Source organism: Onychostruthus taczanowskii, unplaced genomic scaffold, assembly GCF_017590055.1.
Source record: "Onychostruthus taczanowskii isolate IOZ18803 unplaced genomic scaffold, ASM1759005v1 scaffold42, whole genome shotgun sequence".
In the NCBI taxonomy this organism is placed as follows: Eukaryota; Metazoa; Chordata; class Aves; order Passeriformes; family Passeridae; genus Onychostruthus; species Onychostruthus taczanowskii.
In genome coordinates, this window is record NW_024501682.1 from 3,708,376 (window position 1) to 3,724,089 (window position 15,714).

The 15,714-nt window shown below is 37.5% G+C and overlaps 1 protein-coding gene across 2 annotated transcripts in view; it reads right to left on the reverse strand.

The window, feature by feature from the left end:
• The window catches only part of THADA (THADA armadillo repeat containing), a 154,502-nt gene that overhangs the window by 108,640 nt on the left and 30,148 nt on the right, over window positions 1-15,714 (reverse strand). The window contains exons 24-27 of one of the 2 annotated variants that reach the window (XM_041413629.1): window positions 13,307-13,420; window positions 12,087-12,209; window positions 11,345-11,436; window positions 3,329-3,459 (exon numbers count right to left, since the gene is read on the reverse strand). In XM_041413629.1, the coding sequence (XP_041269563.1) occupies window positions 3,441-3,459; window positions 11,345-11,436; window positions 12,087-12,209; window positions 13,307-13,420 (348 nt within the window). In that variant the 3' untranslated portion in view covers window positions 3,329-3,440. Of the gene's footprint in view, window positions 1-3,328; window positions 3,460-11,344; window positions 11,437-12,086; window positions 12,210-13,306; window positions 13,421-15,714 lie in introns of those variants that run through there. The other variant, XM_041413628.1, reaches the window with a different exon arrangement.

Genomic DNA, 15,714 nt, shown 5'->3' on the forward strand with positions numbered 1-15,714 from the left:
TGCTAAAAACTGACATCTCCAGAGATTAAACATTGTGTTTGTCTCAGTAGCAACTTGATGCTACAGACCTCTAGGGCTGACATCTATGTTTATTTAATTAATGTTTTTCTAACAAAATATTCCACCTTTATACATAACAAGTGGGTAGATTATTTAACTGCATTTTAAAAATACATTTAAGAATAAAACCATGGACGTTGCAGTGTTCTTTTTAAACTGTACTGTACACTCAAGAGAATGCCCCAGTGCCACAGCAGAATTTTAATCTCCTGGAGCATACATATCATTTTACTGTGACATGTCAGAGATTACCTGCTTCTGTTCTTTCATTTATTTTTCAGAAGAATGAAGCTTTATAACCTTGCAGGCTGTTTTTACTAACTGACATGTAAAAGAACATCTGCAGCAAATATGTTAATATTTGAGTATAGTATAGGTGAGATTGAGAGAATCTTCTGAGGGCAGCAAAGGTTTCTGGTGCTCTTTTTGAAACACAAATATTGCTAACAACTCATGTCAGCTGACAAATACATGCTCAGATATTTGACAGGGAAAAATAACACTACATTTAAAAATAAAAAAAATAGAACTGGAATGTGAAAAAAATATAGACAAGGCACACTTAGATCAGGGCCAAGAATATAGTTTTGATGAAATTACAGAAATATTTTTGTCTCCTGTAAAACCCACTCGTGTTATACCAATCCTCACACTGGAATCATGAACCCCATGTCAGATGATCCTTTATGTTAAAGAGCAGTAATGCAGAAAGAGAAGCCAATGTACTCCTGACACTGCAAGGATAACTGCTGCTGAAAGAACTTGAAAACCAGGACACACTTTGGCAAAACTGTCATTCAAAATGACAGATTTATGTAGACAATATACATTTTACATACTTGTTTCTTCTGACATCACTGAATTATAAAAATCTGACAATGCAACTTAACTAGGCTAACCTGACTAGACTAGGTTTTAGCTGCCCATTTTAATATTTGTGTTCTTTTACTGACCTTTATCACTTATTAAACAGCTGGATGCTGTCTCAAAGTATAGCAAACCTATTTCCCTACTAACAAAGATAGATTTCAGAAGCATGAACTCAAAATAAAAGGAAAACTTTTTATTTTTTAACTACACAGAAAAAAACAAGAAAAAATATATGGCAGATTGATTTATGCTGAGTTTATGCTAATTTCAGACATGCTTTAAGAATTATATTAATTTTTTGCTCCTTTAATAGGATTAAATTATATGACAATCATCTGCATGCCGTGACAGGACAAGTAACAGCAATAAAGGTACAGAAAACAGAAAGGTCCTAGCAACAGGGGAAGCAGAACTCAAAATAATTTATTATATTTGACTCAAAGGGTAATTTTATCTTGTATTTTAGAACAAAGCAAAACAGCATAATATTATACAACTACAAAGGCAAATATACAGCATTTTCAATTATTCAAAAGTGGTAGGAGATTAGCAAAACTATAGATTTTGCACCTGGGATGAAAACCAACTGGATCAGAAACTAACAGCCCCAAGGGAAAAAAATATATGGGTTACAGTGAATGCCAAGGGCACATCCTAACTGCTCACAGGGCAAACCATATATGGGAATGTGGTCATTGGGATGAAAGCAGCAGCAGATCAGTGAGGCTGTACATGGAATCCCCCATCACATTCTGGGTTGTCAAGTCCAGAAGAGATCAGAACACTCAAGAGAGGGTGCAGCAAAGAGCTGCTCAGATGGGCATGGCCTACAGAATATGCCCTGTAAGAAGAAGCTGAAGGGGCCAGGTTTGTTCTGTTGGACAAAGAGGAGGTCCAGGGTACATCTAACAGCAGCCTACAACCACTTGAAGGAATCAAAGACTACATAGAAGATAATTTTCTTGCAGTAGCTGCAGAGAGTACAGAAAGGACCAATGGTCACAAATCATAGGCTGGAAGTTTTAAATTGTGCAGAGGAATGAAGCACTGTTCTCAGAACAGTTATGGAATGTCCTTGAAACTTTGGAGGTTTTAACTCATCCAAAGACACCATTGACCTGATGTAGTGTTGCTAGCAGTCATACTCTCAATGGGAATCAAGGAAACAAGACAGAGATCCCTTTACCGTTTGTACAGTTCCACTTAGCTATTTCCCATTCTGCCACTATGGTTTTAACATTGCCTTCTTAAAACATCAATGTTTTTCTTGTCTTCCTGCATTTGCTGGCCATCACAAGCCACTGCAAGTACAGTAAAAATAGGTCCTGCTCAGAACAAAATTCTTGTTTCTATTAAGTTAGTAACTTAGTCTCTAATTCAGCACAAATTACTACTTTTGCCATATTGTACAACAGTATTTAAATACTAGCTTGATGTAGAAATAAAAATAATCACTTAAAATTTTATTTTACAAGTAGTATATGTTTATGAAAGGTCTTGATTAACAGTCCCTCTGGATGGCCACCAGAGAACCATCACTATTTTTACTCAGAGACAGACAATAGCAGCAGGCAAGTTCCTTTAGAAATAGAGATTATATACAAATTTAATTTGCCTCAGATAATTTTGTTTAAAGAATATACCTAAGAGTTAAATTCCTGAAATCATATACTGTCTCAGGACTCATGACAAACTACTTCCAATAAAACATTTCACACGCAAAAGAGAACTTTAGTGCAGCCTCAGAAGGCAAAATGGCCATGTAATTTTGTGGGAGGCCACAATGAAGCCTGGAAAAAACAACTGTAAAAAACCTGTGTAATGCATTGGCTAATAAGCCCAAGAGCAAGCATACAGAAGATTATTGCATACTTGTTTTTCTAAACCTAGCATGATACAGGACACTTCTTCTGTGACAAAAAGGCACAACTTTTCTGTAACCTCATCAAATCAGTTACAAAAAAGAATTCAGACTTCATTTCTACCCGACATGAAACAGAAAACACTATGAAGGGGAAAGAAGCGTCATCATAAACATGTGGGGTTTGGACTTTTAATAAAGATGTGGTGACTGTGTACCTTGAATAAATCTAACATTTGTTTTGTTAGTAATTAGAAAACACTTAAATCCCAGAACAGTAAGCAAAATAGTTTTAAGTTCACTGACTTGAAAAAACATTCTTTTATGCTACACAGACCTAAAATAAATACTTAAAAGGAACTAAGAATATGCCACTATATCTTGGTTTTCATTTTCCTTCAGATAGAAGTGCTAGAATAAACATTTGTACTAGTTTACACTGCTGTGTTTTTATGAGGCTAATAACTGAACTGCCAATCAAAACCTGTATAAATACAGCAGTTAAATACCTTCTGCTTTAGAGGCACTTCTATTTACAAGGGAGCTAGCCAAGATTTCCAAAGGACTCCATGGTCTGGTTTGCTTTGATCTCTTAAGCACAAGTTTCTTTATACCTCTTGTTTTGCTATTTATTACACTCTTTGTGTGATCACGTATGGAAAGAGCACCTGCATAGAACAAAAAAAAAATCAGGAAAAGTATGACTTAAGAGGAATAATTATGCAACACACTGTTCAATAAAGTAACTTGTGAAAAGCACTTCTACAAGAGCACTTTTGCTGTGATGCTAGATAAAGAAGTATGCATAAAATAGGCTCAGAATAAAAACAGGGGACCAGTTAAACCCAACATCACAGATACAACCTGGCACCTATAGCAACACATCAATCACTACTCAACTTTGATACACACAGACAAATTAGTTTTAACAAACTTTTTTTAGGACATTGAACTGTGCATATGAGTATATGTACATACAAATGTATGTACACAAAAAAAACATAACTAAAATTAAGAGATATGCATATATGTGTCTAGAAAGTTTCAAAGAATTCTGTTCAACCACTGTCTATAACACTATTATCTTTAGTCTCTTACCACAAATTCAGCATTGTTAATTTCAACTCCAATAATCCACACACTCTCTCTGGCAGTATTCTGTGAGGAGTAGCTGCTTTTTACTTAGCATAGTGGAGTTAATGCATAAGGGATATGTATAACATGCACAGATCAAAATAGAATAATTACCACCATTAATACTAATGAAAACTTTTATCACTACAGCAGAAACTAAATTAGCTACTCATGTGGCTAGTCTACATTAATTTTTGTTTTATGGAATGCATTTTATTCATTTGGTAGAAACAAACATTAACATGATGCCCCTAATTTATTTAAAACAAATGAATGAACTGGAGTTACCTTGGGCCAGCATATATATAGTTTAAGGATGTTTCACTTTGAGTAAAGTTTCATTCAGCTCATTTTACCACGTTCATCTTTCTATTTTCTGATGCTGACTTAAGACAGGGTATTATGAAGATACTCCATGTTCAGGAGAGCAGAGATACACGTTTGCACAGCAATGACTTAACTGTGTTTTAGACCCCAGAAATGTGACTGGGATTTATGTGGGTTATTGCTTTTCTGACTCTGTATAGACAAGGTAAGATCTTGAAGTAAAAATGGTTCTGTAGATTTTAGGTATTTTATCAAAAAGAGAAAGACAGACACTGTGTTCCTAAAACCAGCAAAAATCATACAGACAGAGTATCTTCAGCCTTGAAGAAAAAAATCCCTATTTTCTGCTACAGGGGATTTTAGAGTTTTAGTTTAGATCTGCAAAACAAACAGAGTAATTAAGGCAATAACACAGAGGAAAACAGATTTGTTTAGGAGTTTGTTTTCAATTTGTTTCTGTTTCTGCACAAAACTTTCATAAATTTTACCTTCAACTTACAAGTTAATAGCACCTTAACATCATTATTCTTGTTATAAAGGCACTTAGGGAGCCTGTTCAAAATAATGTTTAAACAAGCACATTGTTATTGAACTATTAATCAGCAAAAGCCGTAACGGTTATCTGAGTCAGCCTGAACTTTTGCATGTTTTCTGGAGACAGTTCTAAGATTAAGTCTTCTAAATCTGTCAAAGTCAATAAAAAAAGAGAGCCAGAGTATTAAAAACAAAAAATTGAACAAAATAAATGTGGCCTATTTTTGACACACAGAAGGGCAAGGGGCTTTTTTTCTTAACAAAAACAACCCCTTCACAAGGCAATGTACCGCGACAAATCCTTAATAACTACTTTGAAAGTATTCACCAGAACAACTGAGGTGCCATGGAGGGAACAGGCTGCAAAAAGTGATACCGAAGGAGCCAGAGGAAAAGCACCAGAGGCACAGAAATGGCTCAGTCACCTCAAGAAACCTCACTGTCACTGACACAGTATTTCAACTGAAGAGCTGCAACAGGCCAATGCTGCCAGAGAGAATCCGCTGGGGAATCACTACTGAGATCCAAGATAAGCAATCCCAAGCCTTGCACAGCACACAGGCCAAGAGGCACAGAGCTCAGCGAGGCCGGTTCTGTGAATGGGACCGTACGTGTCCATCCCTGCTGCAGCCGGCATGAGAGGCTCAGCATTCCTGGAGCCACAGCCGTGGTCAGCATCCCTCACAGGGAGCTGGACCTCAGCTGGCACACGGGAATTCTGCCACTGGTGCGTCTCCGAGGTGGCACAGAGCATTTAAGGTCTGGAGTCACTGTGAACATCTCCTCCAGGGCACTCACCTAAGAGCTATCCCATTTTACCACGCTGATATGCCACTACAGCCTGACCACGTTAGTACCACCGATGTTTCTTTTGGCTTACCCCAAAACAGGACTGGCCACTCCTCTGTGGGCAACACTGACCCATCCCAGAAGTCCTACAGAGCTTAGTATGACCCACTGAAAATGTCTAATAATCTTGCTGTTAAGATTCACAAACCATCCTTGATGTCAGACAGACTATTCAGGTGCTACATTAGAAATACTGGAAGTGTTAGCCTGCCAGGAATGGGATCTGCAACACGAATCATGTACATACAATGTAGTCTATCTACCTGAAGCCACAACTCAAAAGGAGGTTATGGAAAATGAAGATAGTACCAGACTCATTTAATTTAGGGATAATGTTATGAAAAGAGAGGTTTGCATGAGAACATTCACCTTTTAGTGTTTTCTTCTAACTTTTCACAGTGTTAAATGTGATTCTTTATGGTCTTAAAAACATTAAAGAAAAGGCATATAATTTAGAAGAAAAAAATAGACCAACTTAAGTGTTTTTAGAAGTTAATTTGATTTCTCTCAGTGACCTTCAAGTGTGCAAGCAACCACTTACTGAGAAGTGCTGAACACTCAACTTGCAATAAAAACAAGGAAAGCAGAGGGCAGTCATGCATGTTGACTGCCTCACAGCCAGCAGGGCATCTTCATAACCTGTTAACATCTACATAGTTTTCATCTTATTGTAATTAAAAATATAAGTTTCCCCCTTCCAGAGTTTGAAGTCAATAACATCTATTGACAGCTATAAATTAGAGACAATGTAGATGGCAAGAAAAGTTTTCTTTCTTTACAAATAGATCTAAACCAACACCGAAAACATGGCAGCATTCATACTCAAATTCCAGGCAGCATGAGTCTTAATTCCACAGAAAATCTGTGTTGACAACAAAATATTTTCCTGCATGTGCATTATCCCTTCACTACACTATAAATACATAGGAGCTTCCCTCTTCCCAAAATGCAAATATATACATATATACACTAGTTTTGAAATGTAAAAATCATCAGGTTGCACAGTACCATCTCAGACTTGCTTAAAACCCTGGCTGTTTACAGGCTTAATTAACCCTGGCTTAATTACACAGTTGAAGCTTTTCCTTCTTGAAACCTCCTCCACCACAGGTGAGAAGCAGAGGGAATTCTCCCATTTCACTCATTCTTTAATCCTGGCCTATACCTGAGGATGGCCTCTCATCCTAAGAACTCTGCAACATTTGTATTCCAAATACACAAATTTCATTTTCAGATAAACCAGGATGATCCTTTTTTATTACCATAAAGACTGAAGCTTGTTCTAATGGCAAACTGCCTCAAAGACAATTCCTGATCATGCTTCTCCTTTGGGATGGGAAGGAAATAAAAAAAAAAAAAGTCTGAAATACCAAGGATTTGATAAGAGTCTCATCAAATATCTGATGACAAGTGTCTTGTTCACTAACAAGCAGTAACAGCTTTAATTGGCATTGTACTACAGACCAAAAAGGTATCTGACATATACATTAAAAAAAAATCATTATATATATATATATGGGTGTGTGTGTGTGTGTGTGTGTGTGTGTGTGTGTGTGTGTGTGTGAAAGTACCACTATTTTTACTGTAACTCCTTTGGAAAGAAAAGAATTCCTCTATCATGAGAAATTACATTTCAAAATTAAATTCAGTTAACTGCACATGTAAGTTACGCTCATTTTCATTTTGATTTTCAGGTCTGCATTAACCATCATAATACATATAGTTTCATATCAAGACATCCTAATTTATGTGACACTGAAACTACAATGAACTACACCAAAAATCTACTTTAAACAATTTGCAATCTGTAGCAACACTAGGATGAAAAATAAATAACCATGAAAGAAACAGAACTATGAAGCACACACAGTACACTCCAGCTTCTTTGAAAGTGCATGGAACAAACAAATCTACACTGCAAACGGACTGCACAAGAAAAAAAGAAGTGGCTATTTAATACAAAAAATCATTGGCCTACAGAACTCATTGCTGTCCAAAGTTCTATTTAATCAATTAACATTAAACCAAGCACAGTACTCGTGTCTTCAATGGGCCCCTCAGGGTGGTGCCTCCAAGAGAGCTGCAGAGGAACTTTTTATAAGGGTGTGTAGGGATAGGACAAGAGAGAATGGCTTTAAATTGACAGAGGGCAGAATTTGATCAAGTATTAGGAATAAATTCTTCACTGTGAAACACTGGAAGAGGTTGCCTAGAGAATTTACAGATATCCTGTCCCTCAAAAGTGTTCAAGGCCAGGTTGGATAGGGATTTGAGCAATATGGTCTAGTAGAAGGTGTCCTAGTGGAAGGAGTCCCTTTCCATGGCAGGGGCAATGGAACCAGCTGTTCTTTCAGCTCTCTTCCAACCAACATCATTCTTTGATGCCAGAGCAGCCAGAGGGAGGATGTGCCTGGAAGCTGGGACCCTCTCCTGACTCAGTGCCTGGGTGGAGGGCAGATCCCAGGATACAGTTCAAGTGCTGAACAGCAATGGGGCTGGGGCACAGCTCACAGCTGATCCCACCTTAGCCAGGCAAGCTAGGATGCAGGCACAGCAAATATGAAGTGTCTGAGTGCACCAGCACAAACACCTGTGCTGTGAAGGGCTTGGAGAAGAGGGGTATTTTCTCTAAAGCACACCAAGATGCATCTGTGCAGAACACATTTTCTGTAACCAAATATCAGTGGGCACAATGCAAAGACTTCTTTCCAAACTTCCTCAGTACTTTGAATTCATGTGGCTAGAATTTCACTCCAAGTCTTGTAGATTTTAAATTATAGTAGAATTTAAGAACATTGTATTGCCAAATCAAGTATAAAATTTAAAATAAACCCTCTACAAGGAAGTGGTAACTAGGCCATTTTACAAATATAAGTTCTCTGTAATTCAGAACATCATTTAGCCAAATACACACACATACACCTACATACAGACACTATCACACACACTTGCAGCAGCATTAGAAGTTTTGATACAGTCTTTCTCAGAAAGAGACAAGCCAGAGAAGAGTTCTAACTTTATTTTCACTAGAAGAAAAAGCTCAACAAGCATAGTTGCATGGACCACTGTAAAGAGCCTTCAGACAACTCCTCTCACTTCTACTAGCAAGACTGCACACAGCTGTTATTTTTTCACATATTAATTTTCCAACTCATCATCTTTTTCATCCATGCGAAAATTAAAAAGATGCATCAATACTTCATGTTCCAGCAAAGCTTCTTTCTGGAAGTCTACACAAACCACCCCAATTCTATCAGTATTATAGGAACTCTTTTTGAGAAACCAGTCAGAAAGTCCATGCTTCTTTAGAGAGATGCCCAGAATAGCCCAGTAATAACCTAACTCCCTGCTAATACAAAAGTGACAGACTTAACCTCTAAAATCAGGTGAACTGGAAACCTAGGCAGGGTCCTAATGGGAGAGTTGGTCTCTGGACAGACTCTCTCTTAATGTGAACAGAACATCCTCAAGGCGACAGAACAAGCAGTCTAAACCTTTCACAAAAGGTGACTTACACAAAAAGCTCCTATAGATTCAAGTTGCTAAAATGCCAGTGCTTTGGAAACGGGGAAAAAATTACTTGATTTGAATACATGAATTTTGTATGAGCAAAACACTCCCTGAGTTTACAGGTCCTGAAGAGAAGCGCCCAAGCACAGCTGCACCCAGGGAGGAGGCTGCAGGGAGCTGTGCAGTAATGGTGACACCTCGTGGTGCCAAACACAGAAACACAGACCTCTCTCTTCCCAAACACAGCCTACCTTATACCCACCCACCTGTGGGGCTCTCCTGCAGAGACAGGAGCTGCAAATCAAATCAAATGTGTTTTCACACCTCCTGTATCTCACAGACCTGTCTTAAGAAGTGTCTTCCTTATCCCTGTGTCACAGTTCTGACAAGCACACATAGAAAACAGCAGAAGTGATTACATGCAATGTTTAATGCACAACTGCTAAATGAACAGATGAAGAAAGCCAGCCCAGCTTTAACATCTTTTGGTTAAATGACTATAGAGAAATTACTGTAAGCAAAAGTTTCAGAGAAGCAAGTCAACAGGGCCAGTTACATAAAAATTAACATTGTCATTAATAAATTTAATTCAGCTACATATAAGATGCCTTTCCTTCATTCTGGTATCTCCCATCTCCAACAAACACTCAAATGCATTACCTTCTGCAGCTTCACAAACAGAAATCTCAGATTCCACAGATCACACTGCATGCACCTGAGAAGTCACTTTGCCTCCCCACTGCAGAAGTTAGTGCCAAGTTTTACCCAAAGATACAAGTTTTAAAAAGCAGGGTGTCTATTTCTTTCAGTAAGTGCTCAGTATAAAAATCAAAGAAAAAAAAGCAACTTTAAATGCTGTTATAAAACCAAAGTAGGAAGGCAAGAAACAAAAAGCACTTTTTATTGCTCTACTTGAGCTTCAGGAGGGTTACAGGAGTGAATTTAGATGTGACTTGGGAATGCGACAAAACAAGAATAATTTCATGCAGTAAAGCAGCTAACATTTCAAACTGTTTTTGGGAAAAGAGTTATTTCCTAAGAGAAACCTCCCTCCAGTTTCCCACCTGTATTTCTTCCTCATGCTCATACATGCACAGTAACTAAGTTTTTCAAGTGACACCTGAAATCAACTATTTCATACAGCTAAAATGGCATCTATGTAGCATCTAAAAGATGGCAGACCAGTATCATCCCAAGACATTTAGTTTTTCAAAATACGCATGAAAAACTTCTTAGTTACATGGATCAACAGTGAGGAACCACTATAAAAAGGGTGAAATTTCTGAAAGTAAATTGTAACAATTGCCTTCTTTCAGAAACTGCATGCCTTGCCTGTGACGTGAAAATCCATTAGGAACTTCTGAAATGGTTACCATAATGTCCATACCATGACCACTCTATGGCCCCATGGGCTTACCCAGGAATATTTTTTAATGAGTTCATTCTACATCCAGGGTTATTTTCACATCCCTCCTAGAGCAGAAACCTCAGTTATAGAGCACAGGGCATGGATATGCTTCGTTTGGTGAAAAAGCTAAAGGAAGAGGCCCAAAGAAAACATTGGGGTCCTTGTGCAGCAACTGGAGGGTGCAAAGAAACCAGAATGCTCAGGACTGAGGAGTTTTAAGAGTCAGAGGAGAACTGTTTTTACATAAAGTGAAATAGTAAGGGATTTGAAGCAGGACTACAGAATCAAGGCCAGGATCCCTTGGAAGAGAAATAGCTCTGCAAGCTGCAATTTTTAGAGCCTGGAGAAAAGAGATAGGACAGTATTCAAGAGCAGAAGACTAAAAGGGAAAATCAAATTAGCAGGTGTGAACTTAACTCCAGATCTGCTCTAGAAGGAAGTGAACACACGTGTAACCACTGTTTCTCTTCTCTTTTACCCCCTTTCTCTTTGCTGTCAAGAGCAATAGGTCTGTTTTGTGACCATGAGAGCTCCTGGCTTTTGGAAGAGCCACTGGTAGCAAAACCTCTCAGCAACATTCCACTCCTGTGAAATTGCACCTGAGTATAAATTAACTCTGTGTTTAACAACAGATATTTTTGGCCCTACACTTCTTGGCAGCACGGTTTAAGCACAGCTAGATGTTCTCGTAACATCATGATTCAAAATATATAAAGCAACGAACATTTTCCAATTGCTGTTGGCTAAGGTCATGTTTTGCAAACTTCTAACTGCTATGAAGTGAAGCTTACCTATTTTTTTTGCAATTTTCATCTTTCCCTCTTTTAACTCCAAAAATTCTTGTAATCAGAGCACTAAAAAGAAGTGTAGATGAATTTCGTACCTAGTGGAAAAAATAAGAACTATACTTTAAAAATCCCTTTGAAATGTACAATATCTTTTAAAATACCATTAATGTACAGTCAAAAAGAATAACAGCTGAGTGAAAAGCATGCTACAGGTCAGCACATGGAAACTGTTAATTCAGAGCATCCTTCCAATGAAGATGGTACCCCTGGAAAGTTGAGGTTCTTTGGAGATGTCTATCTTTATTATAAGGAATACATCCAGATTTTTAGTGGCTCAGAGCATTCACCCTTATGCACAGCAGATCATTAAGTGCTCTACCTGAACATCCCACATGAGATCTTTAAATCAAGAGCAAAGTAACAGTCAGAACGAACGTAAAGGCACTTCTTACAAGCTAAGTGCACTCACTCAAAATTTAACAGCCAGACAGACTTTAACCTATAAGGTAATCTGTGTCCCTACCTTTTGTGGATGTCAGTAGTTCACATTAAGAAAAATTAAACAAAACCAAAAAAAAACAAGATCAAAATCATGACTTTTTTGCAGGTCTACATTATTTTTTACCATACCTTAAAATATTACATTCCAGAAATTGTGGTACTGCCATTTACAAACATGACCAAAGCTTCACTGAACAGGACCACTCCTGTTAAACTAGACAAGCAAAAATAAGAATTAACTTACTGCCCAGACAGGTGACATAAACCCTAGAATTGATGCTTTTATTCCATCTGCAACATAAGGCATGATGTTTTCACCTAAACGTGTATCCCTATACAGTGCCCGGAGGATATTTAAAGCATGAACCTGTGGTGGGAGAAGAAATGCATGAAAAACATAAATTAATTAGTAAATATCTCAAATTTCCTTTATGTAATTACAACAGTGAACGTGCAAAGCAAAAGCAATCTATATACACATTTACAGCACTTTAATTCCATATTAAATACAATAAATGCTGCTGCTTAAAAATGCATTAAAATAGTGCTGCAGTTAACACAGTTAATAGCAGTTACAGTTTAAAAATATATTCATCTAACAACTATAGTCTAGGCATTGCAAGTGAAGGCCAACATTCTTTTATCCTTAGCTTATCATGGCTGTAAAAATAACTTCTGAAGTTCAGAATCATCTTTTCCAACATTCTTGACACACTGTAGATACTGTGAGAAAAAATAAACTACAGCTCACAGGAGGGCAATATTAAGCTAAAACTGACAACCAGGCTTACTCTACCATGTGGAGCATATTTTCTGATATTTCTCTACCCTCTGTAAGGGAAGGTGCTAATACACGTAGCTTCATAGACTTTGACAAGGCTAAATAAAACTATACCAGCAGAAAATCTGGCAGAGTCATTAGGACATCCTTCTGTGTATTGGGAACAAATTATGGCTTGCACTTACAAACCGACAGAGAGTAAATGATAACATTTTGAAGATAAAGGTCATGTCTTTAAAATAAGTTTTTTAGTATTCCAAACGTAGGTAATTAAGTTTTAAGTATGACTAAAATCAGTTTTCATGTAGTGTTTCACTATGATTCATGCACAAACAACTCATTTATTTACTTTAAATGTAAGCAAAGCTTGCTTGCTCATTTACAAACTTGCAGAAAGGAAGTTACTTATCTATCTGTTTAGAAATATACTCTAGGCAGTAAATTGCTCATATATGACTTCATTTGCTGTACTATAAAAAGACCTATGGAATTATGTCCAATCCATTTTTTAATATATTTTACAGTAACTTTGTAACCTCTACACATGCAAAGCTTTTAAAATTTAGCTACAGACAGTAAGAACAGACTATCCTCATTAAAAAAAAACCACTCTTTCCTTAACTGTTCGAAATAACCTGAACACACTTTTGACATTTGCCTTTTGATGAGAGGCTGAATCTTACCTGTGGAATTACACTTAAAGATTCATTCAAAGGTGCAGCCAGAGATATCAATTCTTTCATTGCCATTTTCAGCAAATCTGTTTTGCCCTTCTTTGGTTCTGATGCCAACAAAGCCTACAGAAAGCAGAAAAAAGAATTTAAAAAATCAGGTGTTTCCAGCCATTTTCCTGTACTACCAGTTCTTCTCTCATTCCTGTATTTACCATAGCACAGCCTAGCTTCTGACCATACAAAATGACTAAGAAAAATTTGCAAAAAATTATGTTTCAGTTTCAACTCAGCTTTGTTCAAAGCTTGTCAGTGTAAAAATCATAGCATTTTGGACAGCAAAAGTATCTGCTGTACTATAAATACTTACATTTCCTAGTATGGATTTTTTTTAAGGTTAATAATACCTATTTGAGATTACAAGGGCTAGCCAAATAATAAATTCTGGTTTGCAACACAGGATAAAACAAGCAGCACATTTTTTAAATAAAGGAAGAGATGCATTCCTCTCCAAACAGTATTTCAGTGGATAGGACAGCCAGCTGAGATGAAAATACTCTAAATTAGTTCTCTAAAATTCAGGACTGAATTTAGAACAGTCTCTCTTTATCCATTAGCTCTTGTTGATTTTTTCCAACCTAGGACAAATGGATAATCATAAATCATTTATTACCAATAAAATATTATCATCTATTTGTGCTTTGGGGCCTAGAGTCTGTTCAGCATCACTAAGAACCAAATGAATTACAGAGTTTAGGCAGAAACTCCAGAGTAACTTCTGTCAGTTTATCAGTATCTTTAATGACAAGAGAAACAGAGGGCTGGTGGGAAAAAAAAAGAGGTGTTCATGAAGCATAAAAGAGAGAATGACCTGAAGCCTAAATTTCATAATATTGAAGCTGAAAATCATGTTTTCCCACCCACTAACTAGAGCTGCACCTTTGCACTATTCAGTAATAACATTCCTATTTTAAAGAGGTCATGGAATGGTTATAACCTCAAAAATTACATATTCTCATTAAAATAGATGTGTTTTAGGTTAACAAGAACACATCATAGGATGTAAATAGCAAAGAGACCACACTGCAGTAATAAAATAACCTTCTTTTACTGCTGTTAGGATCCACATTACAGCTTGTATTTTTATTATCTAAATGCCACATGGCATTGACAGTTCATTTCATTTTACTGAGTCTACAGGCACATTCAAAGCTACTACCAAAAAACACTACCACCCCTCTTTACTATAAAATTACAGTATGAAAATAGTTTATTTCAGACTAATCCCAATGTTAATTTAAAACTTTCCTGTTAATTGACTAAACTTTGTACTCTTCCAGAGCTGTCAAAAAAGAAGCCTAAGCCTCTTGACCTATTTATCCCACAGAGCTGTGGCACAGTGCAAGCTTTGCCCTGTGGAGTCAGTAGGCCAACTGCAGACTACACATGCAGTGGGATATCACTGGGTCCACTTAGTCCTTACAGTAACCTAACATTTTACTAAAAAACTGATTCAAAAATGCTGGGGTTTTTTCCACATTGTCAAGATTAAATCTAGATAATGTCCATCAGATTCCAGCTGTGTGGTGTGAATGGGGAAACCAGAAAACATGAAATCACTAAATTCCTTCTGCAGACAACTTACTCTTAGAAGTAAGAAAGATATTTAACTGCTGAAAATGAACAGGAAAAATGTCTGAAACCAGTGCCCTACTTCTGATCTCTGCTGCCTTGCACACACATCTAGCAAGCCAGGAGCAGGCTGTGACTGACATAAGAGGTCAGACAGAAGCTGGCTGCCTCAACTTTCTCAGGGCAAACTCAGAGTGGAAAACAAGCAAGATGAATTATTCTGGCAGGGAGAGCTTGCTTCTAGCAGTCCCTTAGATCCTTGGAACGTGCTTGAGACTGTACTCCAGAGAGCCGAGAAAGTTACAAACCGTATTGTTACTCTTGGACTCCTGTCTTAGAAAAGTGGTTGAAAATCAAGATCATGGAGGTTAATTAAGGGGAAAGCAAATATGGCTGCTTTAAGGAACAAAGGAATGAAAATAAGTGAAGTGTAATCTGCAAAATCAACTCTGCAGTGACTGACTCCACAAGGACGTAGATGAGGTGCTGCATACTAATGTGAGGCACTCAGCAAGAGGTGACACTTCAAGCAGAGACAAAACACTGCCATCCCACCATCAGTCCTGAACTCGGCAGAAGTCAAAGAGGCTGGGATTAATGGAGCTGAAGGTAACACAGGGAGTGGGAAGAATGAGGGAGCATGGCCCCACATTCTCAGATACAAGTCTTCAGTAATGTACTCCTTCATTGTGCTTGAGACCGCCAGTCAACACCAGTCAGTGTGACACTATTACTTGTGCCTTACTGCTGGTGAGTGGCCTTCCCAGTTCTTTGCAGTATTTAATAGG